Below are 27,061 nucleotides of genomic sequence, written 5' to 3'. Positions count from 1 at the left end.
TGTAGAAAAAGATGAAGAAAAAAAAAAACCTTACCAAATTTGAATAAAATTTTTTTTAAATATTTGTACCCGTACGTAGTTATCAATAGTGTAAAAAAAAGTCACGTGACTTCCTTTAATACTACTACTACGAAAAATTTGTAAGAAAATTTTATGAGATAGAAAGTTTAAAATGCAAAAATTAATTTTTTCTAACAAAGTCAGAGTTGATTTTAGTATGATCAGCAATCATCATTAGCAGAATATAAAACAGAATGCGCAAGCGATTGTTTTATTGAATGTCAATCAGTGTCATATTTTACCTTCATGCCAGTCAATCCCATAGGTCCCATTTCTCCGGCCACTCCTGGGACACCTGGAGGTCCTTGAGGTCCTATTGGGCCCCTCTCACCTTTCTCGCCCTTTTCTCCTTTAAACAGATACCATATACATGATAAGTTCAATCATTATGTGTGTGAAATACTATTCAGTTATTAACAATAGGAAGAGAATAATAGATTATAGATTAATAGTTAATTATTATAATAGAATAATAGATTATTTTTTAATAAGTGAAAAAAAAGAGCATCATCAAATAGAAGAAAATCAAATAAACATCATCAAATAGTAGAACACAATTGGTCTGATTGCAATAATTGTGTAATTATAAAGTAGAAAAATGTGTTATTCTAGTTTTCAAAATACGAATCTCTTAAAAATTTTATCTCTTATAATTAACAATTTAATCTAATTTTTACTAATGACGCTTAACAAAAATATTCCTTGTTGAAATGGATTAAATAAATGACTTATTATTAAATAATATATGCTTCATCCCAGATAGCAATGCAAGGTTGATTTTATTATCAACAACAAAGTTTATAAATGATTAGCAAATACTTGTTTGAAAACAATGTTAAATTACAAATGCTATAGTTTACGCATTATGAGGTTCGCATCCATCAAGCTTGCATAAACTATCATTTTACACCGATATTGTATCTGCCTTTACAAAACAAAGCAACAAAAATTCCCGAAATCGAGAATGAATCATCATTTGCAAATCAAGAGTTGAAAACAGTTTCAAACCAAGGATAAATTTAACTTCTCAAGGTTCATTTTAGATTTTATGACCCTCACTGAGACAAGTTTTATTTGCACTGGCTTTCATATACTCTCTTTAACAGATTTAAAATTAAGGTTGGCCTAATCATTAAGTTTTCAACAGAAACAAAATGTTGCAATTGAGAGGAATATATGTAAAGCTAGAAGGGAAAAAAAGGGCAAGTACAAAGTTTACAATTAAAGCTAAAAAAAAAAGGAAAAATACCTTTATACAATCTTTAAGGAAGCAAGATTGGCATACTAATATTTTTACTAAGATTAAAAAAATATTAGGTAGTCAACTTTTTTATGTCAGTCAAATGAAAATACAACGTTTACCGTAAAGTTGCCTGCTATCTGGGATGGATTTCATTTCCCTTAAAATTAGCATTAAATGCAGTTTTTATGTTATTTATATAAATAATTTTTTTAAAGAAAAGTCTGCAAAAGTGTGGTAAGATAGTTTTCACCTCTCAAAAATTTAATCTCTTATAATATAAACCTTGGATCTGTGATTTTGATAGATTTTTGGATGCTGATTTCAGGAAGAAAAAGAAATCTGTCACGTAGGCATTTTTTTTTCAAACTGAAATTTCGTAACCACAAATCTGAAGCCTTATAGTCTACTAAGGAAAGGATTAGCATTTAGTGTAGTAAGTCATGATTACTTACTACAAACTTACTTAGTTACTAAAAGTCTGCGATGTGAACGAACTAAAAATACAGGGTGTTTATAAACTCCCGGACCCATTTTGATGTTTAATAACTCATAAAATAATAAGATAGATTAAAATTAATAACATAAATGGTTAGATAGACTCAAAAAGTTTCACGACCCTTGTCAATGAACTTCCACGTGTGCCCCCTTCGTCGCACGGAGAATATCAAGTCGATAGTCAATTTCACGCCAGGAAGCGGCAAGCATGTCGACATCCACAGAAGTTATTGCGGTTGTAATTCTGACTTTCAGGTCTTCAATATTCGACACAATCCTCCTGTAAACATTGTCCTTTATAAATCCCCAAAGAAAAAAGTCCAGAGGCGCTATATCAGGTGATCTGGGTGGCCAAGGAATTGGACCTCCTCGCCCAATCCATCTTCCTGGAAAATGGTCATTCAAAGAACTACGAACGATGATACCCCAATGAGGTGGTGCACCATCTTGTTGCAAAAAGACATGTGACAAGCTCTTCTGCTGAAGCTCTTCTAGTTGTGGAAATACGAAGTTTTCCAACATGTCTAAGTATACGACTGATGAGACCGTCTTTTCTGTAAAAAAGAAAGGCTCAATGACTCGGTCGTGCATTAGTCCACACCACACATTAATCGTTGGAGAATCCTTTTGTGTCTTACTGTATTCATGGGGGTTTTCAGATCCACATATGCGCACATTCTGACGATTAACAATGCCAGAAACATGAAAGGATGCTTCGTCGGAGAACATTACGCGTTTCAGAAAGTCAGTAGCATCTTCTATCCTTCCTACCACATCTGTTGCAAACGTCATCCTCTTAGGCCTATCGTCCGGTTCCATACCTTGAACAATTTGAAATTTGTATGCATGCAGTCTTAATTGTTTCTTAATAACCTTGTACTACACCGTCGAAATTGGTATATCCAATTCTCTTGCCGCTGATCTCACAGATCTTCTAGGATCGTCTAAAAATGTCTGTCTGACACGCTCAACGTCAAAATCACTTGTGCAGGGACGTCCGGAACGTTTTTTATCTGCGATACTTCCAGTTTCTAGAAAATTCTTTTTCCACCGCAAGATGCTGCTTTTGGATGGAGGATCTTTTTGGTAAATTCTTCTGCAATTTCTCTGTGCTTTCACTATCGATTTCATGTCTATGAACCACCATAAAATCTGTGCTTTCTCTTGTGGTCTATGCATTCTCCTTAATATCCGCTCGAATAAAACATCACTTAGAAAAGTACCACATAGAACAAACACATCAAAAGTAAACATAACATTGCAATAGTTGCCAAAAACAAAAGAGAGAAAAATGCAATCAATAAGCAGACGATATTTAGCAAAGTACAGATATTTAAACTGGAAAAGGAAATTATCTGAAATTAACCACACGCGCAGACGATATTTACAAAAGTTAAGATATTCAAACCTGAAAAGGAAAATATATGAGTTATTCCATCGATAAATGCCATAAGTTTGTTTATATCTTCAGTATTTTATGAGTGTATTTTATGAGTGTTTTATGAGTGTTTTATGAGTGTATTCAGTATTTTATGAGTGTTTTCAGTATTTTTATAAACATCAAAATGGGTCCGGGAATTTATAAACACCCTATACTGTTAAATAATTAAGTACAAAATGCTCTTATTTGAGCAAAGTATAAATATTCCTATGTAGACAAATGAGGTATTGTTTGTTACGTACTTTATTTCTCTGAAATGAGCGAAATTAATTCCCTAAGAATGCAGGACAAATAATTTAGAATTTGCTTATGCTTCATGCATAGTGCGTAAAATAAAAACACACTACTCGGAATAACTTTTGATCTAATGATTAGATCTTCACGTTCTAATACTCAATCTTAATGATTCGAGGGAATGATCTCAAATATGCTAATTAATTAGTGAAGACGATATTTTAAGTTACGAAATCAGATACTGAAACGTTCTTTCTCTGAATAAACCTACCTTTTTTTTGACGGGTTCGAATTTCTGACCCCTAAAGTATGGGAGAGTAGCCGCAATGTAGGAATTATAGTTCCAATAATTTGATTTTGAACATATCTCGAAAACTTTTAAAGCGAATTAAACAAATTTTTGCACACAATTATAAAATTCGCTTATCAAAAAGAAAAAAAAATAGTAATTTAGAGTATAAATAGTTGTTAGTACTACTTTTTATTCTTCTATTTAATAAAAGTCGAAAATATTCGAACTTTTAAGTATACAATTTTTTACATGATTTGTAAAATATACAAATTTTTAAATACAAAATTTGAGCTGAAGTTCCAGGGAAATTGAATTTTAAAGAAGTCATATTTTCAAAATTCGATTTTTCATGGCTTAAAAATAGTTTTAATGTAGTTAAAAATAGGTTTAATGAAGTTTTTTAATGTAGTTCAAAATAGTTTTAATAGGCTTAAAAATAGTATCAATGTAGAGTCCGAAAAACGAGGTTTTCTAGTTTTTAATGTATTGTTCGACCATAAATTTAATTGCTTATAGTAAGCCTGTTCCAAAAAAAAAAATTATCAAATAAAGGAAGGCTGGAAATTGTTTTTTAAGTTGTAGTTCGGACCCAATATAGATATACAAACCTTAGGTTAGTTAATATGAACTTAATGCTTCAACGAATATTTTGAATTTACTGAGATGAAGTGGGGGAAAATATTTTGAACTCCATGTCCAATCGATTTTGTTTTGGTTTCATTCAATTATAATCTCAATTCAATTACAATTAATATCTTACTTGACTTAGACGAGCACTTAAGTAACATAAATATGAATAATCAGAAATTTTAATTTTTTGTTATTTTCAGTTACAAAATCTTTTTCTAACATTTGTTTCATTACTTCTATCAACTTAAAATCTGTATTATTCAGATAGTGTAAAAAAAGTACTAAGGAAACTGTATTACATTTATGTAGTAATTCACAGTTTTAAATTTTTCCCCCCCTAACCCCTCAATAAACTCAACATGGCGGCATTAGAGAAGAGGGCTAACTTAATGCATTGAATATTTATAACTATAGCTGGCGTTGAACAGCCACTTCGTAGTCTTGTAACTTTGAACCAAAACCAGAAGACAAAGGAACTCCTGAATCAAGCATTGGGACAAACTAGCCTACACGGAGGATTTTTAGATGGAACTAATCCACATTTGCGTCACATAGAGAGGAAAACCACGAAAACTTCCCACGTTTTGCCAGATGGCAAGGGAGTTCTAACCCATGATCCGTTAACCACTGAGAATATTTTACGTCAGCACTGTGGTCAGTGTGAGCCGGGAGAAGATTTCGTAGCAACCAGTCATAGCTGGAATTCGAACCTAGGTTACCTTGGCGAAAGCTCTAATCCCCTGATTTACCTAATGCATCCATTGGACCCATATGGCAACTTTTCAAACAATTTCTAGCGTTCTTCAAATTGTTTCCAAATTGAATTTTTTTTTTATAACTCGGGAACTAGGCCTATAATTCATACACATCTTCAACTATTATTTCGTGCTAGAATACAAGAAGTAAAAATCAGACTAAAGAAAACGTGAAATCTCACCCTCTGTAATGATATCCAGTCCATCCTTAAACGTGAGGCAGATAAAATGTTTAAATTATAGATTAGTATATTTTAAGTAAAAAATTAATAATAATCACGTAATTATGGTTATTAGTAAACAAATAATTTAACTGTTCTGCGCATATTAAATAGTGTATGTAAAAACATAAGCAAACAATTATGCCTTTGTGCAGTAAACTATCATTTCATAAGAATTTAAAGATTGCTTCTTTAGAGTTGATTATACAAATAAATAATTGTAACAGAGTTGATAATATTTTTTTAAAGCAATATTTCACTGCAATTTCATAGGAAGCTAACTTTTTGTCATGATGTTAAATAAACTTTATTTAAACTGATACTAACATAAAATATATAATTATTTTCCATTTTATTAAGAAAAACATACAATTATTGAAAAGTTAGAAAAAAAATTGTAATATGAGTTGGGCTCAGGGTAGGTGCCCTGAAAGCCTTTCTGCAAGTCATAACTTGTGATCATACTATGATAAAAAATCGAGCAAAAACAAATTCTTAATCTTTTTAATAAGGGCGTTTATACTTTAAATCCAACTGAAGCATATAGGGTTAGTTGTTATTTGACGGAAAACATTGCACTGTCACTATAAAATGTTTAGGCTATTTTATAGAAATAATTCAATTCTGAATAAAAAATATTTTTTTATAAAACTATTTTTTTCATGGAAAGCAATGTACACTTGATTACCGGATTTACATATCCACCAGATCCAGGGGGTCCAGGTGCTCCTCTGTCCCCCTTTTCTCCTTTAATAGCTTCACCAGGTTCACCCTTTTGTCCAGGATGCCCGGGTATACCTGGACGACCCTAAAGTAATAAAGAGCAAAGAAATTTTTTTTTTACCAAAATATTATCAAATTTACTTCAACAATGGAAATATTTAACTATTAAGGTTTTAATTTTCTCTTACTTGTTGAACAGCAAACTCGTTCTGAAACAAAAAAAAGGAATAAAAATATTAGTTAAATAACAGAGTGAACGAAACTTTTAAAAATACAATGAGCCATCATTTTATAACAGAACATTTTTAAATAATCGATGCATTTTGAATATTAAAATATAATTGAATACTTGCGACTTAAGAAGAAGAGGATCACTGATACACAGACACGTGAACTTTGACCTCAGCGTCAACTGGTTGTTTATCAACAAAATGGAGTGTTTAAGTCGAGCTAAGTTGTTTTATACATACGTTAGAAGGTTAATTAACTTGAAATTAATTAAATAAAACGCTGTATCACATATCGAGTTTTCTAAAATGTTATTCATTCTTGTCTATGTCTTTTATTTGACCTAGATGTATTATTTGTTTCTGCATTTTATTGGGACCGTGATTATTTTTATTCCTGTATCTGACAACTTCGTTGCATAATTAGTTTATGTTTTACATGGCTCCGTGCTTGTCTTTGTGTTAAGTAATAAATAAGCCAGATCTTTCTTTCTGGAAGTATATGCCACTCAAGAGAATTCATATTTGACGGGCTAGGCTTATTCCAAATAGAGTGAAAAGAACAGTTGCTAACATAAACAAATGCCACGTTACAGCAGCCAATAAGGATCGATATACACATACTGCGTCACCTTCAGGTATCTAATTGGATCCTTGCAAAGGACGTAATCGTAGGTAAATCCTGATATTTGTCGATTCAGAAACCAATCTTGTTCAATACACATGCGTGACGTAACTGACAGGTATCCAATTAAATCTGAATTGAATCCCGTGACCAGGCATTATCACTTCACTTCTTCTCGAGTCGCAAGTAACCAATTAAGCTATGTTATCACATTTCTTTTCATATCACGTGATATTACAAGTTTCATATTAGTATTTAAGCATCAAACAATATAAAGTAAAAATTAGAACAGTTTTTTTTACAAGCAAAAAAATTGTAAATAATAGTTTAAAGCTTGCATTATATTTAAAATTAAAAAAATTAAGATTAAATTTAATTTAATTTCAATCAACATTGCTTAATAGTATTAGTACCGGGAAACCCGGAATATCGCTTATGTTTCCGGGTTCTCCTGGAGGTCCCGGTGGACCTGGGGGTCCGGGATATCCTCTTTTTCCTCGACGCCCTCTTTCTCCCTTTTCTCCTTTTTCTTCCTAAAAGAAAAAAAAATGTAATTAAAATATATATTTTCACTAGGATTTCAGTCATTTTGACTATTTAAGTAAACATTATATTTTTGAAACAATACAGATTGAAACATAACTATTACCATCTTCGTTTAAATAATTCAGATATTGATTTTGTAGTATGGAATATACTTAAAAACATTACTTACAAAAATAGGAATACATTCTTGAGTATAATAAAACTTTTCCAAATGTCTTTTAACCTGTCATGAACTAGATTATATGATCCAACTAAATTTCAGATGTTTAGTCAGTTTTTAACATATATTTTGCTGTACATATACTGAAACTAAATATACTTACATTAGATTTATGACAAAAATAGACAGTATCTATCAGAAGCATGTATCTATAACTATGGAAATATATTTAAGAAAAAAAAAACTTTCTTTTCTTAACTTTTTTTTTTAAACTTCAGAAGCTTTTTTCTTCAGAAAAGCATCGATTATTATTTTTTTATTTCTTACTATGAAACTATGAAGGTATCCGAAGTGACACTCGCCAATCAGCAATCGTCTACCGCCAATGTTATTTTTACCGATTGCTTTTTTTAAGTTCTGAAATCATGTATAAAATTTATTTCGAAGTAATTATTTCAGTTATAAACGATAAAAAAGTTATTAAGTCCGTAAAAGTATATCAAAACTATATATACTTGAGATATACTTTTATAGTTTATTATAAACTATATATTTATAATAAACTGTAAAAGTATGTCAAAAACTACAAATTTTGCCTCGAATACGTCGTTGCATAGCGAGTATAACTCATTTCGCAGATGAAGTCAGCTATAAAAAGCTTTTTTAATTTGATCCTTAATCGGAAACTATAATATTTGCGTTTTAAAAAGAAAAATTTAAAAGATCAAAGTATAGACTTAGATTATATATTCCATTATTTCGAGCAATACATTTAAAATTTCCTGTAAAACTCTACATTTCATAAGTATCTTATAACAGCAATTTATTATAAACTTGAAATTAATTTCTTATAAGTATCTTAAACGGGATTTTTCCGACTGCATTATCTATCACGCATTTCGGAAAAATTGATGCGAACTCTTTACATATTTTTATGAACAACTTACATTTCAAATGATTTATAAATCTGAAACCAAATAAATGAAATAGTCTAAATGTTTTTTATATGTTATTATTATTTCATAACCAAAAAAAGAAATTGTATGAAACAAATTCAGATTGCGTCAAAAAACACTTCGAATACCATCCATGCCATTGTCAATAAATCCATATTACAAAAAAAAATGAAGAAGAAAAAAAGCACTAAGCATCGATAAAATATAAATAGTTCAATAATAAAATAAGCTTAATACAAAAACATATATTTGTTTATCGTAATTAAATTTGCCTAAGGAGTTATAATGTTAAAAGTTTCGTTTGCGTACTGAAATGCAGGCAACACAATCGGAATTAAAAATTCAAGACCTTTCCCTCCTTGTCAATGAAAGCGAAATTCAATTATTGTATTGGTATTCATTGTTGTATAAAGCTTCAGATAAAACTTATTCCATGTTCCCAGCAGATATTGATTTTTTTTCATTATATTTTATTGAAAAATCAAATTTAAAACTGTACCTTTTTGGATATCAAAAGTCTGTAAGTCGATCTATTTTGGAACACGGCTCATACCCGTAAGCGTAATTTAGAGACGTGGACTTGATCTTAAGCTTAATATAACTTTTTAGGCTTAATATAATACAACATTAGGCTTAATATACCATTAGGCTTAATATAATATTTACATTAGGCTTAATATAATATTACATTAGGCTTAATATACCATTAGGCTTAATATAATTTACTGCGCACCAGAATTTATCCTATAGAAAACTATACCTTTCCAACGACTGGGTTCAATTGAAAGTTTGTATCCAATTATACCAAGTCGTTGTTCTTTTTTTAATGAAATTAAATTATTTATATACTCCTCTTTAAAATATTTTTTTATCCGCCCCCCTTTAAGACATCATTGTATATTCCCTTAAAAAATAATTCTTACTATGATAAGAGTTCCATCAGGTGCTATGTGTGATATAGGACCTGGTGCACCTGCTGGACCTATAGGACCAACGTCTCCTTTTGGTCCTGGGATTCCAGGTATTCCATCCATCCCAGAATCACCTCGATCACCCTAGTGAAAACAAAGAAAAATATTACAAGTACCATTAGTAATTTTTATTAAATATGTTTAATAATATCTGAAGAGCATCTTCCAGATTTGTAAATTGTTTTGAATTATCAATAAAAATATAGTTTTTAAAAAGAAATTTTCTTTAAATTAAATGTAATAACGAAATGGCGTTCTTCCTTCTTCCTTTACATAACGTATTGATAAATTTGTTTATTATTCAAGACAAATAATGGTAATAGATTCATTTTTATATCCTTTATATAAAAAAAAACTAATATTCCTTATAATAAACTAATAATTCCAAAAACTAATAATAAATTAATTTATAGGGATCATGTCATAGAAAAAACTCACACAAAACAGTGTTAAGTTAGAAAGCAAAAGGCGAGAAAATGCCTGACTAGTGAAAATGGAGACTACAATGAAGACGAGTAGCAAAAAACTAAGAGTCTTAATTACTAAAACTTCATAATAGCAGCCAAACTTTCTTCGTAAGATTTTATTTTTATTTTTATTTTATAACCGTCGTTGAACAGCCGACTCAATTTCTGGGTTTACGACTATTCATGTTAAACTTCGTAACCTTGTGACTTTGAACCCATTCCAGAAGACAAGGGAACTCCTGGATCAAATATAAGGAGAAATTTACCTTCGTGGAGGACTTTTTGATGGTACTAAGCCGCATTTGCGTTATCTGGACAGGAAGACCTCGAGAACCTTCCAGGATTAGCCAGACACATGATCCATTTACCACTGAGGATATTTCACGTCAGCACTGTGGTCGGTGCCAGCCAGATACGGAATTCGTATCGACCAGCCGTCGCCGGGATCGAACCCCGATGCACCTCATTCGAAGGCGAACGCTCTATTCCCTGAGCCATAGCGGCTCTACTTCGTTAGATTCAATACAAGCTTCGCATAGACATTGGAAGATTCCTGGCAATTCCCTAAAGTCTCCAGAGACAACGTTAGTTGCAGCGGTCTGCCCACCAAATATAGCTGCATATCTGGCGACGAAAAGTAGCTGAATTTAAAGGCTCTGAGAAAAACTGATGCTTAGAAAGCGTCCTCTTGTCCTTTTCTTTCCGCCCCCCCCCAATGTATTATGAAAATCGTTTGTCTTAACAAGTAGCACCACTCCTTAAAAATGTGGATCACCGAAGTCAAGCATCACTGGCTGCGGTCAGTGTGTGGGTGGGTGACCACTTGGATCAGTCTGCGTAGGGACCGAGGGTGTGCGGTATTGGTCCTCGTTAAACTGTTCTACCGTAAAGTGCATGACTTCGCGTGCAGATCGTTGGGCAACTGAAGCGGGGGTGCCATCCCCTCTGCAGAGGATCAAAATTGTGATGGCTTGTCTTCGGATCATCCTCAGGGATGTTTCCCAAATAGTCGCCAATAGCCCAATGTGCAGCTCTGGTGCGACGTAAATTAACTACAACAACAACAACCTTAAAAATGTGTCAACTAGTTTTACAACAACTTGCATAATGTATGCAGTGCTTAGGTTATTAATTTCAATGTCCTGATTTTTTTTATTTTATTATTAGATAACGTAGTATCAATTAACACGTTGAATGTCATGGGGGTCACCGGTGACTGGCACTGAATTTGTTCGTAGCGCCATGGGGGTCACCAGCGTCCGGCGAAGCCATGATTATTAGAAACAGATAATTCGAGTATGAATGCTTTTAATTTTTTTTACATTGTTATCGATTCTAAAATGGTTTGAAGAAATTAATGCAATACGTACTGAAAAAATCATTTCGGCCAGACGGTCAAGCCATGTAAAATTAGCGTGGTATTCAACACGATAATAATTACTAAAGAAAGAACTTAACTAAAAATTTTGTCATCCTGAAAAAAGTCTACAATTTTGTAAAAGCTTATAACAAGGAGCAAAATAAATGGAAACAAAAAATAAATAAATTTTGAAGTTAAAAGTTATGTAAGGTACTGAAAATTCCATACCTTGAAATATATTCTTAACGAAATTATATAATGATTTGTAAACAAACTATTAGAAATAAATGTTTACGGACAAACTTATTACTTGTTTTCGAAAAAATACTGAACAGTCGAACACGAAAGTAAAACAGGGCATTTTATTAACTTGAACTATTGATATTATTATTATTAACTATTGAACAAAGTGTTGCAAATTAATAAAAGGATGTAAAAAAGGAATCTCTAAGTTATATCGAGAAAAAAAAAGTTTCTGTAAAACTATATTGCCATTTCAGAACCATACTTAAAAAGAAAATGCCGGCAGTTATGAAATACGTACCTTTTCACCGTCGGTACCGGGAACACCTGGAATTCCATCTTCGCCTTTATCTCCTTTTTCACCCTTTAAATATTATTAATAAATTAAATTAAAAACTGTATCAAAAAGTGGTTTTAAAATGGAATACTAATATTGTGTTAGAATGTTTTGAGATCAAAACAAAATTACGTAACAAATATAGACTAAGGATAATTTATTTTGAAAAATATTAGAATGTTTTGAAAAATTTGATCCTTATGTTAATCAAAATTATAAGTTTATTTGTTTGAAAAGTATATATTCTCAATTTTCATACAATTTACTGCTTGATTCTGCAACAGAATTAGACAAAAAGATAATTTATGTTTAAAAAGATTATGTTAAGATGGTTATTAAAATTAATAACCATCTTAAACTTCTGGGAATGCTAACAAATGATTTATTTAGAAAAATATAAAAAATATTTTTAAAAGAAATTTAATCCGTATTTTCAGGAAATATAAGAGTTTGTAATTTTCATGCAATTTACTATTAGATTATACATCAGAATTTGACAAAAAAGTTAATTTATGTTTAAAAATATTATTTTAAAATTAATAACCATCTTAAACTGGAGGGAATAAGTATTAAAAGAAAAGTTGCCAGAAGTCGGTAAAGCATTTTCTTAATACCCTCTTTGTTTGAGTTTGTTAAACATACTTTTGTAACTATCACAGTTGTATCTTCTCCTCCTAGAGGATTGCCTTTGCTTGCTCCAAGGTAACTAATTGGTCCTGGTGGACCAGGAGGTCCCTTGGGTCCTGGTAGTCCTATTCCTGGAGGTCCTATTTCTCCCTGTAAAATATTATTTTCTAAATAAGAATTATACTTATAACCGTCTGAATACTTTTTATTTGACTTGCGCTCAGAGCATTAAGTTTTTCTTTTTATTCTGAAGGATTTACTTCTTATCTTTTAAACCTGCTTTTTTCTCTTTAATCTGACAATCTATGTTCCTATTGAATCTAGTTTCAGATCTTTTAAATATAAATAATACTATTTTGGGAAAAAATTCCATATTGTTTGTTTATCGAAATTTTGTTTATTTAGATATTTATTTTTATTCAATCAGACTATGGTGAAACGTTTCTTTCGGATATTTTTCACTGTCTATTAAAGAAAACATTTCTATATACAGGTTTTGAATTTATAATTTTTTTATATTTTGATAATTTGGAATTCTAATAATAGAATACAAGTAATTGAATTTAAAGGAATATTGCTATGAATCATTGCTATGAATATAGAGCTATGAATATATTTTCTTGATACAACATTGTTCATAAATTTCTACATTGATATATTGATTATTTATGCAATTTTAATTTCCTAAAATATGATAATTATTTTTCTATCAAATAGCTACAACTTTCAGTGCTTTTTTTTAAAAGAAATTATATTGATATACCCGATTAGACTTGTGCAATTTTATTTTCCTTAATAATTTGATAATTATTTTTCTATAAAATACATAAAACTTTTAGTGTTTTAAAAAAAATTTCTATATTGGTGTATTGATTAAATTTATACAATTTTAATTTCCTGAAATCTGATAAATATTTTTCTTTCAAAAAGATTAAACTTCCAGCGTTTTAAAAATTTTTTTATATTGATATGTCTATCAGTTTTATACAATTTTATTTTCTTGAAACTTAAAATTTTTCTTCTTTCAAACAGATAAAACCTTCAGTGTTTTAAAAGAATTTCTATATTGATATATCGATTAGATTTATACATTTTGATTTTTTAAATTCTGATACTTAATTTTTTCTTCAAAGATATGAAATTTTCAGTGTTTAAAAAAACTATATATTGATTACATTTATACAGTTTTAATTTCCTAAAATCTGATAATTATTTTTCTTTTAAATCGATAAAACATTCAGACTTTTAAAAAATTTGAATTGTTTAATTGTCATGTTATGAAAGTTTTGAGCAAAGAAATATATTTTGAATAAATGAAAGGGAAATGTAGAAAAATTATTGCAAGTTGAATGGACAAATTATTGTATAAACAGAATTCAATAAAAATAAGCATTTTTTTCTAAGTTTTAAACTGATAAGCATTTTTACCTTATATTGTAATTGAAACTCATAAGTTGGCTAAGTGTGTTTGGCTCTTAAAATTGCAAAATTATTTAATTAATTAAATAATTAATTATCATTGAGATTTGAATGGCTTAATTTGACCTGCGGCATTTAAAACAAATAATTGTTGAAAGAGGAATTATACTTAAAATGAAATATTGTTCATGAATCTAATAAGATTATAATTTTTCAGCACTATTTTAGGCATAGTCGAATTTATAGTGGACTTTCAAAGAAAGCAACATTAAAGTAAAAGAGAATCTAACTAAATAAGGGAAGATTTATAACGTAACTAGTTGAAATATTCTTCTTTTTTCTCTTTCTACAAATTGAGCAAGAACTCTTTAAAACTCCCATCTCATTTTCCATCTATGTCTCTATCTTTCTATCTCTATCTATCTATCTATCTATTTTAACTATCTCTCAATCTATCTATTTCTCTATCTGTTCCTCTATCTATGTAAAAATGATATAGCTTTTGAAAAATTTACATTATACAGTCCGACTCCGATTTAACGAATTCATAGGGACCAAAAATATTATTCGCTATATCGAGGATAGTTTGTGATATCGAGGCCAAAATTAAAAAACAATTGACTAATCTTATAGAGTATCCGAACATATCTAATAAGCAAGTACACAAAATAAATAGATATCTTATACTTTTTATTCAGGAGCTTAAAATACGACTAATGATTACGCGCTGATGAATTTGAAATTTTGAAGCATTTCGTGAGTAAGGTTTGCTTAGTTCCTTGATTTCTTACTTTAAAAAGTTTTTTTTCGACATCATGATAAGAAAAAAATACTCCTACATTTACATCTTGCTGTATTAGGTAAGTTTTCACTGTTTCCAAACCATGCAAATCATCAGAAAAAGTAACAGTTTTCACTGGGGATTCCTTATAATCGACTTCTGTGTCAGAATCACCATTCATTGTTTCCTATAAATCTACCTCATTAACTTCATAAAATTCTTTAAATTGTGAAATTCGGTAAATTGGGTTTCGTTAAACCAGGGTTCTGTAAATAGGGGTTCATTAAACCAGGTACTTTTATATGATAGTGCTTCACTATAACTTCATAATAGAGACTCTAAATAATTATGCATGAATGTGCACAAATAATTACTTAGGGAACTCTAATTTTATACGATTAAAGGTAATTTTTGTAATATTTTAATGCAAAAATAATAATAATTATAAACGTAAATAAACAATTCAGCTGTTTTTCTCAATAATTAAACAAAAGTACGGCTGATTTCAACTTTTGATTTTTGTTTCCGGAATTCTTAAAAATTATTTTTAAGAAATTAGAAACAAAAAACTGGATCAAAATTGATTAAAAAACAAAACTTACTTTCGATCCTTTAAGTCCATCATGTCCGGGTATACCAGCTAAACCCCGAGCACCTTGAATACCGTGTTCACCTTTGGAACCCTTTTCTCCTGTGCTACCCTAAACATTAAAGTTCCAAAAAAAATATCGTTGTAAAAATTTAAAATATTCTGTATTCAAATTCATGCTTTGGTTAGAACTTAAGTTATCATATAAGAATCAATATTTCTAATAAATTATTTAATAACAAACTATTGCAAACACTTAAACTATTCTATATTCAGATTCATGCATTGGTTAGAACTTAAGTTATTATTTAAGAATCATTATTTTTAACAAATTATTTAATAACGAACTATTGCAGACATTTAAAATATTCTATATTCAGATTCATGCATCGGTTAGAACTTAAGTTATTATTTAATCAATAATTTTGAAAAATTATTTAATAATGAACTATTGCAAAAATTTAAACTATTCTATATTCAGATTCATGCATCGGTTAGAATTTAAATTATTTTTCTATGAATCAATACTTTTAATAAATTATTTAATAGCGAACTAAGTTTAAAACTTTTATTAGACTTCAGTAATTATAAGCAACATCAATCTTTATTTTGTAGAAATAAATTTATGTTACGTTCGTGTTTAAGCGCTTCTAAAAATCACTAAATGTGCAATTATAATTATAATTTAAGATGAAAAACACGGTATGGCAAATATTATTACTGTGCCACTAATTTTAAGGTAAAGATTTAACCGGTTAACTTGCTCTTAATTTAGTTCAAGATGTAATTGTCTGAGACAAGTCATTTTACAGAAATAAATAAATAAAAAAATTATGGATAAGAGCAATCAAAAATTTTTTTTTCCAGCTTTATCTTTAAATACAAAATTTTGTATTCAAACCGTATCTTACTCTAAACTTATGGTAATCTAATCACTTATGAAACTTATAAGAGCTTAACTAGACACCAAGTGAGGTAATCGTAGCATTTGTCAGTTCAGAAGCCAATCAGGCTCGACACACACGCGTGTCGTCACTTACAGGTATCCAATTAAGTTGGATTTAAGTCACATGGTTAGGCATATACACACTTCTCTTCTTCTCGAGTTACAAGCACCGAATTGTATCTCAATAAATCACGTGTTTGATTTCAGAGAAGAGCTTCTAAGTAATTTCCGAAAGGTTTTCTGCACACGAGTAAAATACGACTTTTTTGAGTAAGGGTGTTGGTTATCACAGTGTATTACAGGAGCCAAAAGTAAAAGAAAGCGTAAAAACTTTCCTTGAAAAAATACAGGCAGCGATTGGTAGTATTGCCTGCCATGACTCGTAAGAGTTCAGTTTTTGTCATTTTTATAGAATATAGGTATATTTAGTCACTATTGTTTTTGTGTTCAAAAATAAAATTTGAACAAAAAATTAAAAATAAAATTTGAATCAAAGAATAAAAATGCTAAAAATTTGAGTTGAATTAAATAAAACTGAATTAATAAAATTTGAATTTAAATATAAAGATTCGAATTTAAATTAGTTGCGGACTGAAAGATTCGCTCAGTGAGAACTTACGGGCTTCGTCTGTCATTTCACGGTAAATTAAGTTTACGGACGGTGCAAATAACATGAAACGGCCTTTTTTAAACGGTCTTATTTCCGTTAAATTAAGAGATTTCGTCTTTTTTTTTTTTCTATTGAAGATTATTGCCCTTGAATTTAAAAGAACGAAGACATTTTTATATAGTATTATATTTTTATAGTGTAGAAATCAGGAAATAGTTGGTAATGGAAAAATAATGCATGAAATTGAAATTCAAATAAACTGAATTTTTGAATACGTAAGTACTGATCTATCGCATTGCCGCGATAGATTTTCATCTGAAATAAGTTTTCATTTATTATCTGAAAACAGATAAAATTATACAACCATTACGGATACGCGATTGTGTGCTTAAAATTAATTATGAAAAGAGATATTATTAAACTCAAACTTTATTTAAAAATTATTTCTTAAAATAAATATCTAAATGTAAATGTTATGTATAAAATATTCGAAAATAAGTTATAATATGGGGAACTTCAATAAAATGATTTCGACATAACAACTTACTCGTTCGCCTTTGTAGCCCCGTAGTCCTATTTCTCCTTTATCTCCTTTTTGTCCTGGAAAACCTCTTTCTCCTCTAGGTCCTGGTACGCCAGGTGATCCTGGTATTCCTTGAGGGCCTGGTCGTCCTAGATAAGAGGTGAAAGGTCCATCTCCTGGTGTACCATATACTCCTCCTCCAAAAGTGTCATCAAGCTAATGATATGTGAATGTTTATCAGTTAATCAGTCATGTTAATTAGTCATGATAAGAGAATGTTAATCAGTCATGATAATTTAATAGCATGAAAAATTTGATTTACTTTTTCGGATTTTTGTTTTGACTAAAGCTGTTAGTGAATTTCTCTTCTTACTACGAATTATCAATTTCCTTTGAATTATTTTATCTTAAAAATTGAGGCAATTGAAACGCATCATAGCTCATAAACTTATCGATTGTGAACAGATCATGAATAAAACTTTATTTTTTAGGTTACTTTAATGTTAAAATAACTATTACGCATATGTCTTCACCAAACTTAACATATTTCCATTTTTTTTTAAAAATTATTTTGTGAGTTCATGAAAATAATATATGTTACATTTAAGTAATAAATATTTACATTTATGTTATTGTATGTATATATGCAACATTTCCTAGTTATAAAGATGAAAAGAAAATCTTCTTTGTCTTTTTAAAAACTAACAAAATTCATACATTGATAATATTTCAAAACGAAGTGATAAAGTATTAAAATAATCAGGTAAGAATTCAATAGTTAATAAAACAAGCAATAAAATCTAATTCAAATTAAAAACACATTTATTTTTACAAATATTTATTACATACATTTAGTATCACAAAAATATATATATTATTACACTTATAAATATATTTTTGTAAAATGAATTCTGGGAATTAAACATTGCAAGCTTATTTCATTTTAAACTTAACTTACATCGAAAATACTACCCCTATGTGAAGTTGCAGATGCAGGTGGCCCTGGGGGTCCAGGTAATCCTCTAGGTCCTGGAGCTCCTGGAATACCGTCAAGACCAGGTTCACCTTTTAGTCCCATGGTACCAGGTGGCCCTTCTGTCCCTGAAGCTCCCTGTTAAGAAGAATTCATTCTTATTAAGTTTAAAAATGTTTTAAATCATTTTTATTTTGTATTGATTGGAGCTATAAGGTTGTGCGTAAAATAAGAAGATTGATGCTGAATATATTATGAATAAAAACTGGATAAACTATTTCAATTGAAGTAAATTTTTAAAAAAATCCATTAAAACCGCGAATAAAATGAAAATACATACTTAAATTAAATGAATTAAACTGATTTTGAAACTTTAATTAAAATAGTTAATTTTATTTCTTTCATTGTAATTTTAAGTCATTTTTTAATAAAACTAAGTCATTAAAAATCAAAATAAATAAAAATTAATAGTAAAGTTTATAAATTGTGCGTCGTGGTTTTGTTTTATAGAAATGATCAAATGTTAATAGTTGAGAAAAAAATATTTTTTGGGAAAATCTAGCAATATATTATACAATACAACATATTTTGAATATACAAAATCATATTGACTACATATGTAAAGTCTCTAAAATATATGATTGCTAAAAATATATTTTACATTTTCTTTTGGAATCTTTTTGTGAAATATTTCAAAACGCATGGTTTACATTACAGTAATCTTGCATTAAAAGAAAAACTGTAACATGATTTAGTCATTGAATTAAAAAGTTATGTAATAAATTCTTAAGGTACAGGCCAAATTTTTCTCTCGACTGAACGGAAAATATGGATAATTTTAAATATTGAGAACCCGAAACATAAACAAATGTAAACTTTTTGGTGATCGAAACCATAAAATGATGTAGAAACATATTTATTGCAAAAATTTAATAAAAACATTTATTTAAAATAAGGTTAACATAAAGTTTCAATCACTCCAATGTAAGTTATAAAAAAACAACAGAAATGTTCCCATATTTTTAACACTTCATGTTTACCTCTATCTTTCGGAACTATAATACCATTTGAACAGGTTAAAAATTTTAAGGGTGATCTATTTATGGAGATCTATATATGGCGATCTATATTATGGTGATCTATTTATGATCTATTATTATTCCTTCGAGCGTATTCACGCTGAAGATTTGCCGAAGTTGCTCCCTGATATTTTCCACAGACCGATTTTACTTTACAACCGTCGTTGTACAACCGACCTAATATTAGGTTTGCGACTAATAATGTTCAACTCGGTAGCCTTGTAATTTTGAACCCATTCCAGAAGACAAGGAAACACATGGATCAAGTATTGGGAGAAATTTTCCTTCATCGAGGACTTTTTGATGGAACTAAACCGCATTTGCGTTATATGGAGAGGAAGATCACGAGAACCTCCCACGATTTGCCTGATGACAAGGAGACTCTAATCCATTTGTATGATTTGTTATGAGGAACATGGAGGACTTTGTGACTCAACAGATTTAACGTGCATCAGTCATCATTTACTACCTGGGGATCGAACAGACAACCTCTTGACATGAATCAAGTGCCCTACCAACCAGGCTGTACCAGCCCTCGTAGTTTGATTTAAACTAAACTCAGCGTCCTTCTGTGCCCATCTCAGTTTTCTTGACCTTGGGCTCTGGGGTGCAAGAGCAGATGCTCCGGTCAGGTGGTCAGCCGAACGCGGAACTCCCAGTGTTTAGTTCCCAAGCATGCTTGGTACTCATTTATCGACCCACTGAAGGGATGAAAGGCTGAGTCAACCTTGCCCGGCCCGAGGATCGAACTCAGGACCTGTGGCACGGGAGCGCGAAGCACTACCTCTCAGCCATCGGGCGTGAGAAAGAACATCGTTTTGAAAAAGAACATTCTGCAAAACAGAACCTACCCGAAGCCTTAAATATTTGGTTACCAATGATGAGTTGGAGAGAGCAAATTTCGTGCCTTGATTAAGAAAATTTAATATTATTACAGTTAAGGGTTCCTTGCCTTTTCTCCTTTAGGTCCTGGTAGTCCTGGAAGACCTATTTCGCCTTGAGGACCAGTCATTCCCTGCAATATCCAATTTAAATAAATTTTATGGAATTTAAAATTTACAGAAAAAGTCAAAATGAATAAACTATTAAAAAAGTTTTAAAAGTGTATTGAAATATTAGATATATCATTAATAGTTTATTCGTCTTACTTTATTTTGCATTCACAACAATTACTTTTATTAGAGTTTAAATCTTTAAAAAAGGTATTTCAGGTTCATAAAAAGGTAAATTAATTAATCACATGTATAAAAACATTTATGTTTTAACACTTTTAATTAATAAACTTTTAGTTAACTTAAAATGTTTAGATACTAATTAGAAACTTTTAAGAAAAATGAAGCAATAGTAGAATATAATAGAATATTCCAAGTTTTTGATAATAATGATGCATTCTATTTAATTTTTATTGCAACTATTTAACTTTTAATTAAAATCGATCTCTTAACTAATTGAAAATTCAATTTTATTATAAAGGATTACAAAAAAATTAAATATCATAAAATAATCATTGGCAAGAAAAGGAGAACTTATATTTTGAATTTTGGAGAAAAACTATAAGACTCTTTACTCATATTGAATATTTATTAAAAATAAAATCTCACGACTTTTTCATAAAAAAACTATTGAGAAAAATTGAATAACTTACGGGATGACCTGGTATACCAGGCATTCCATCTCTGCCCTCCTGCCCTGGTGGTCCTGGTGGAAGATCTAGAGCTGATATGTTACAGTGACATTTATCATTTTCTTCAGTTTCCCAAGGCACACTAAAATCTGTAGCCTTGAAGCAATGGAAAGTAAAACGTCAGAAGTGATTAAAAATATCAAAATATTAGAAAATACTTGAAATTCTTTAAATTTTATTTGTTACATATAATATCATTCAATTTCACTGAAAAACAAAGATGGTGCCATATTATCTTGCCGTTAAATCTTTTTTAAACTAGGTGATAATTTATAATGATACAATAGACTAATATGATTAACAAGCGAAAAATGGTTCATCTGAATCCATCAATATATTTTAAAAAAGCTCATTTCAATCTCTCACTTTATTGAAAAAAGGTTCCTCTCAAAATATCAATCTATTGAAAATGATGCATCCTAATCTGTCACTCTATTGAAAAAGGCTCATCTCTGAGTACCACGGAAGACACCAATTTTCTGATTGAGCAGTTTTTTTTCTAAATTAGTTACCGAATTCTTCTTGTATTTCCTTAATATTTGAAGATTGTTCATTTTCAAAGGGTAAAGGATTATCATTGAACTGCTACAAAAAAGGTCTGCAATTCCCCCCCCCCCACAATTGAAATAAGGCATAAGCCCTTATCACACATTATTGCATGCATACATAAAAGCAAAGCCAGAAATTTCATTTTGAAAAAAAAAATATACAAAATTAGCACTTTATGGAATAGTATATTATTTTATAATATATATAAATTATATTATACATTAATTTCATAAAATTACTCCGCAATTTTATTTTTCGATGAAAAAAGTGAAATGAAAAAAAAAAAATTTTTTTCAAGAGAACAAATTAACATATTTCTTTTTAATTAATTCAAACAAACATTGTTAAATTCATTCCGGCTGTTTATTATAGGTATATTAAAAACGAAACCAGCTTAAAGCAAAACAAGGCAGGGTAACTCTTCTATTTCATTAATTCAATGCACTGTAAAAAAATTCCGGATTAAACTACGGTACCGGGCACTTTGGGTACATTATCTGTAAAATCCATTTTTTCGCAGAATATTAGAATTCGTAGAATATTTCGTTGAATAATTCGTAGAATCCATTCGTAGAGTATTATAGGTGAATTTTTACTGCAATATTTATTGAATAAGAGTGATGCAGAGATTTTACTGTATTTGTTACTGTAAAAATTACGATGTATCGATCTTTTGTTCCGTAACATGTTCCGGTAAAAATGGATATAATGAATAAAAAAAAAATAAAAAAGTTAGTTGATAGCGAAATATCAAAATTAAAATTAATCGACTCGGGGGAATTTAAAAATTTTAATCAGGAAAGGGAATTGACAAATTTGCTCAACTCCGATTCTGGTTAGTTAAAAGTTAGGTCTTGTTAACTTTGAATCACGTGAAAATTACTTAGATAAATATTTATATTTATGTAAACGAAAATATTAATGTTATGAAAATTATTTAAATAGTTACTTATCATAACTAACTTAACTTAATTAACACTAATTACTTCATTAATACTAATTACTAACTCCTAATTAACTTCATTTGAACGCTTTGCGCTTACGTTCAATTTGAACTATTGAAAAAAAACATAAAAAATTTATTGTTTAATCTAAATTAATAAATGAATTATTAAAAAATTATCTTTTAACTTATAAATTTCAAACCTTATTTATTTAAAACAGCTACAGAGTAAATTAAAAAATGTGCGAATAAATTTAATGCATCGTTTGTAATAATTTCCTAGTTCATTAATATTCAGTAAACAATATTTTTATATGTCCCTTTACGTGTCTGAGATAGATGTTAGCTGTTTTTTACTTGTAATGGTTTCGTACAATCTTAATATTTTGTACAAATATTTTATTTGCATTTTCTTCATAGGTTATGCTTTAATATACAAATACAAAATGTAATGTAGTGCCTTTTACTTTAATCGTACCTGAAAGAAATAAAAGTATATAATTTGGAATTAACAACTATTTAATATTAACATAATATTCCTTGGATTTGGTGGAAATAAAATAGGAGTCAAGCTGTTATGAAAGACTGGAACCAGAGCAAAAGATTCACGAAATTTTCTTCATTTTTGATGAAACCGTTTCCTGGTACATGATCCGAGTAAAAATTCCGTCAAAATGCACTTTTTCGAGTAAACGAATTTCGACACAGTTGTAAGAAATATTTCGTCATTCTATTTTTTTTTTAAATCTCTGAGCTTAATGTTTTTCTTTAGAATAATCACTTTAACGGGGGCACCATATAGGTGGAACAACACAACAAGAACATAGAGATAAATTACAACCATGCCCGAAGCGGGATTCGAATTTTGGATTTTCCTAGTACGAAACCGACTCCTTGATCACCTTAATTCGTCACTTTGTTTTCGATAGTATAGTCTTTAGTATAGTTTCGTCATTCTAGTTAATCCTCTACAACAATGTACTACGATGAAGCTTCGAGTTGCGGAAATATTTTTGTCATACATTTAAGAGTTTGCATATCGTCTTAAGCCACGCGATTTCCTGATGAAATGATTCTCAAAATTAACGAAATACTGCTCAAGGATTGCTGAATCGTCGAAACACTGTTCTGAATAAAATAAACAAAAAGTTTTATGTTTCCAACATAACTAAACATTTGACTTTATTTTATGGTAAGGGAATTTAGAAAAAGTATAAATACAGCTTTAAGTATAAACACATATATATATTCTTACCGGTCCTTCTCCAGATCCAATATCTGGAAAAATCCATTCATCTCTCCTGTCTTTCCTCTTCCAACGAGGATTCCCAAAAAAGGAACAATCGCCCTGAAACATTCAAAACATTTTACGTGATGAGGAAAATAGTAAAATGGTATAATATTTTGTACAAAATAGCAAAAAATTTTTACCTTTTCGCCTCTGGGACCTACAGGTCCTGGGGGACCTGGTGGACCCGTGTCTCCCTTTTCACCACGTAAAAGCTCTATTCTTGGTATTAAATCTTTTTCAGCCTCTTTTGGATTGAAAAAATGCGTCTGAAAAAAGGATTTTTTTTAATATTTCCACTTTGTACATATTTAATTAAATATTTATTTTAAATTTTAATTTTGCATATATTTAATTACTTCTTTACGTTCTTACTTTGTATATATTTAATTAAATGCTTTTTTATATTCTTACTTTGTATATATTTAATTAAATACTTTTCTATATCCTTACTTTGTATATATTTAATTAAATATTGTTTTTACATTCTTACTTTATAAATATTAATTGAGTATTTCTTTTACATTCTTAATTTGTAAATATTTATTTAAATCTTTTTAACATTTTCACTTCATATTTATGTTGAATTTTTATTTTTATTTTTACTCCATATATATTTTATTATCGGTTTTTTGAAATTCTTACTTCGTATATATTTAATAAAATTTTTTTTTGCATTTTTATTTTGTATATATTTAATTAAATACTTTTTTACACTCTTACTTTGTAAATATTAATTAAATATTTTTTTTGCATTTATTTAATACACTGGTTATCATAAATTAAGGAAAAATCACAAAAATAGCGATAACTCTTTCAAAAGTAAGCCAAACCGTGCAAAATTTGCATATGTTGTCCACTAAGAGTAGCTGAGTAAAATTGCAATATGCAAATTAGTGGCGCTGCACTCGGCTTACGTCATCTGCCTGGAGCATAAAAGTACAAGTTTGAGAGAAAGCACACAAATTTTACTGTGATTGCGACATTGAAAATCTGAGATAGCCAATTCGTAATAATGACCTCTAGGCATCATTTGCCTGAAGAACTACGATGGAGAGCCATCGGGAGACTAGAGGCAGGGCAGAGTCAATCAGAAGTGGCCAGATGGCTAAATGTGAGTCCATCTGTGGTTCATAGACTTTGGAGGCAATTTCAAACCACAGATTCGGCATCTAGGAGGTTCAGTCAAGGACGGCCAACTGTTACGACCAGTGCCGATGACCGATATTTGACATTAAGTGCACGCAGGAATAGAACCGCTACTCCGACACATCTTAGATCCTCTCTTGCTGCAGCCACCGGAAGGTTGGTGTCAACGTCAACTGTGCGCAGAAGGCTCCACGAAGGTGGTCTGTATGCGAGACGACCAGCCATTTGCGTGCCGCTCACATCACGCCATAGGAGAGACCGTTTGCAGTGGGCCCGACAACATGTCCACTGGACGTCAGATCAATGGAGGCCTGTTCTCTTTACGGATGAGTCCAGGTTTAGTCTAGAAAGTGACAGTAGACGTTATTTGATATGGAGAGAACCTGGGACCCGTTATCATCCATCAAACATCCGTGAAAGAGATGCATACGGAAGAGGCAGTGTCTGTGTTTGGGGAGGCATATCCTTAGGAGGGCGCACATACCTCCATGTCTTTCCAAGGGGAACCGTGAATGCTCAGGTTTATCGAGACAACATCCTTGATGCTTATGTGCGCCCATATGCCGGGGCAATTGGTGATTGCTTCCTGTTACAGGACGATAATGCAAGACCACACAGAGCTCGCATTGTTGATGATTATCTTCAACAGGAAACAATTACTCGCATGGAGTGGCCAGCTCGATCCCCGGACTTGAATCCTATCGAGCACGTTTGGGATGCTCTAGGGAGGCGTGTATCTGCCATCAATCCGCCCCCTCAGACCCTTGCCACGCTTGCAACTGCTTTACAAGAGCAATGGCTCTCACTTCCTATTGAACTGATAGACCGCATAATTGAAAGCATCACACATCGCTGTTTGTGCTGTATTGCTTCTAGAGGCAATCATATTCCATATTAAAGGTACTTTTTCTATTGCAAACCGATACTTCCAATTTGTTTATTTTATACATGTGCTAATTTCTATACTACTATTAATGCCTGATAATTTCTTTTTATGTTGTTTAATACCTTACTATGTGTTGTATATTGTGGGTAAGTTTCATAAAATTCCATGTGTAATTTCTTGAGTTATCGCGATTTTTGTGAATTTTCCTTAATTTATGATAACCAGTGTAATTGGCGTTTCATAGCCGACCCCTTTTAGATTATCATAACCAACTCCATAGGATTATAAACTCCTATCATAACCAACTCCTAAAATTAATCATCCGGACAGACTCGCTCCCCAGAAAGTACTTTTTGATTAAACTAACGATTTCAGCAAGTCCGACCTCTAACGGTTTTCGTAAATCCACTTGATGTTTAATCAAGAAAATCTGGATTAAGAACTTGTACAGACTAACACATCTAAGGAAGAACTTTTAATACAACTAATGCGCAAATGCGTGACTTGAAGAACAAAACTTCGAAAACTTCCCACGGTTTCATCCCATGCCTAATCAGGAAAACCTGGATTAAGCATTGGGTTAGATTCACTTCCGGGGAGAAACTTTTGACGGAGTTAACCCGCCACGAGTAATAGAAACCACGAAAATCTCTCCCTATTAGGGCAAAGGTATTTTTAATCCATGATCTTAACCATGATCATGACCATTTGAGAATATTTTAGATCAGCCGAGTCCAGAGAAGTTTTTGAATCAACCAGCAATCACGAAAACACAAAATTGAGTCACCTCCTTTTCGAGCTCTGTATCCTTTAAGTTTATCCGGTTCAATTTATTTAATGCAGTAAAATTAAATATTTTAGAATATTTATTAAAGTAATAAAATAAATAAAAACTATATAATAGTAATAAACATATAAATTTAAAATATATATGCTTATTACTAAGTGCTGGAAATAATAGCCTGAGGATATTAATTAAAACTTTCGCATAATTTTTTCCTTAAAAATAGCATTTTGGCTATATACTAC

General features: G+C 30.4%; 1 protein-coding gene across 1 annotated transcript in view; it reads right to left on the bottom strand.

Annotated features, from left to right (window-relative positions):
- Positions 1–27,061, bottom strand: part of LOC107444016 (uncharacterized) — a 130,450-nt gene that overhangs the window by 45,382 nt on the left and 58,007 nt on the right. The window contains exons 4-18 of the mRNA XM_087168226.1: positions 24,141–24,266; positions 23,965–24,057; positions 21,179–21,313; positions 20,486–20,548; positions 18,440–18,592; positions 17,506–17,697; positions 15,416–15,514; positions 12,629–12,763; positions 11,951–12,013; positions 9,532–9,663; positions 7,360–7,479; positions 6,283–6,303; positions 6,060–6,179; positions 5,333–5,357; positions 303–415 (exon numbers count right to left, since the gene is read on the bottom strand). Of these exons, the coding sequence (XP_087024352.1) occupies positions 303–415; positions 5,333–5,357; positions 6,060–6,179; positions 6,283–6,303; positions 7,360–7,479; positions 9,532–9,663; positions 11,951–12,013; positions 12,629–12,763; positions 15,416–15,514; positions 17,506–17,697; positions 18,440–18,592; positions 20,486–20,548; positions 21,179–21,313; positions 23,965–24,057; positions 24,141–24,266 (1,590 nt within the window). The remainder of the gene's footprint in view (positions 1–302; positions 416–5,332; positions 5,358–6,059; positions 6,180–6,282; positions 6,304–7,359; positions 7,480–9,531; positions 9,664–11,950; positions 12,014–12,628; positions 12,764–15,415; positions 15,515–17,505; positions 17,698–18,439; positions 18,593–20,485; positions 20,549–21,178; positions 21,314–23,964; positions 24,058–24,140; positions 24,267–27,061) is intronic.

The sequence above is a fragment of the Parasteatoda tepidariorum genome, chromosome 7 (genome assembly GCF_982258835.1).
Source record: "Parasteatoda tepidariorum strain Cologne lab strain chromosome 7, Ptep-v5.0, whole genome shotgun sequence".
Taxonomy (NCBI): domain Eukaryota; kingdom Metazoa; phylum Arthropoda; class Arachnida; order Araneae; family Theridiidae; genus Parasteatoda; species Parasteatoda tepidariorum.
The sequence above is the reverse complement of the archived record's forward strand: the minus strand, read 5'-3'. Positions and strand labels throughout refer to the sequence as shown.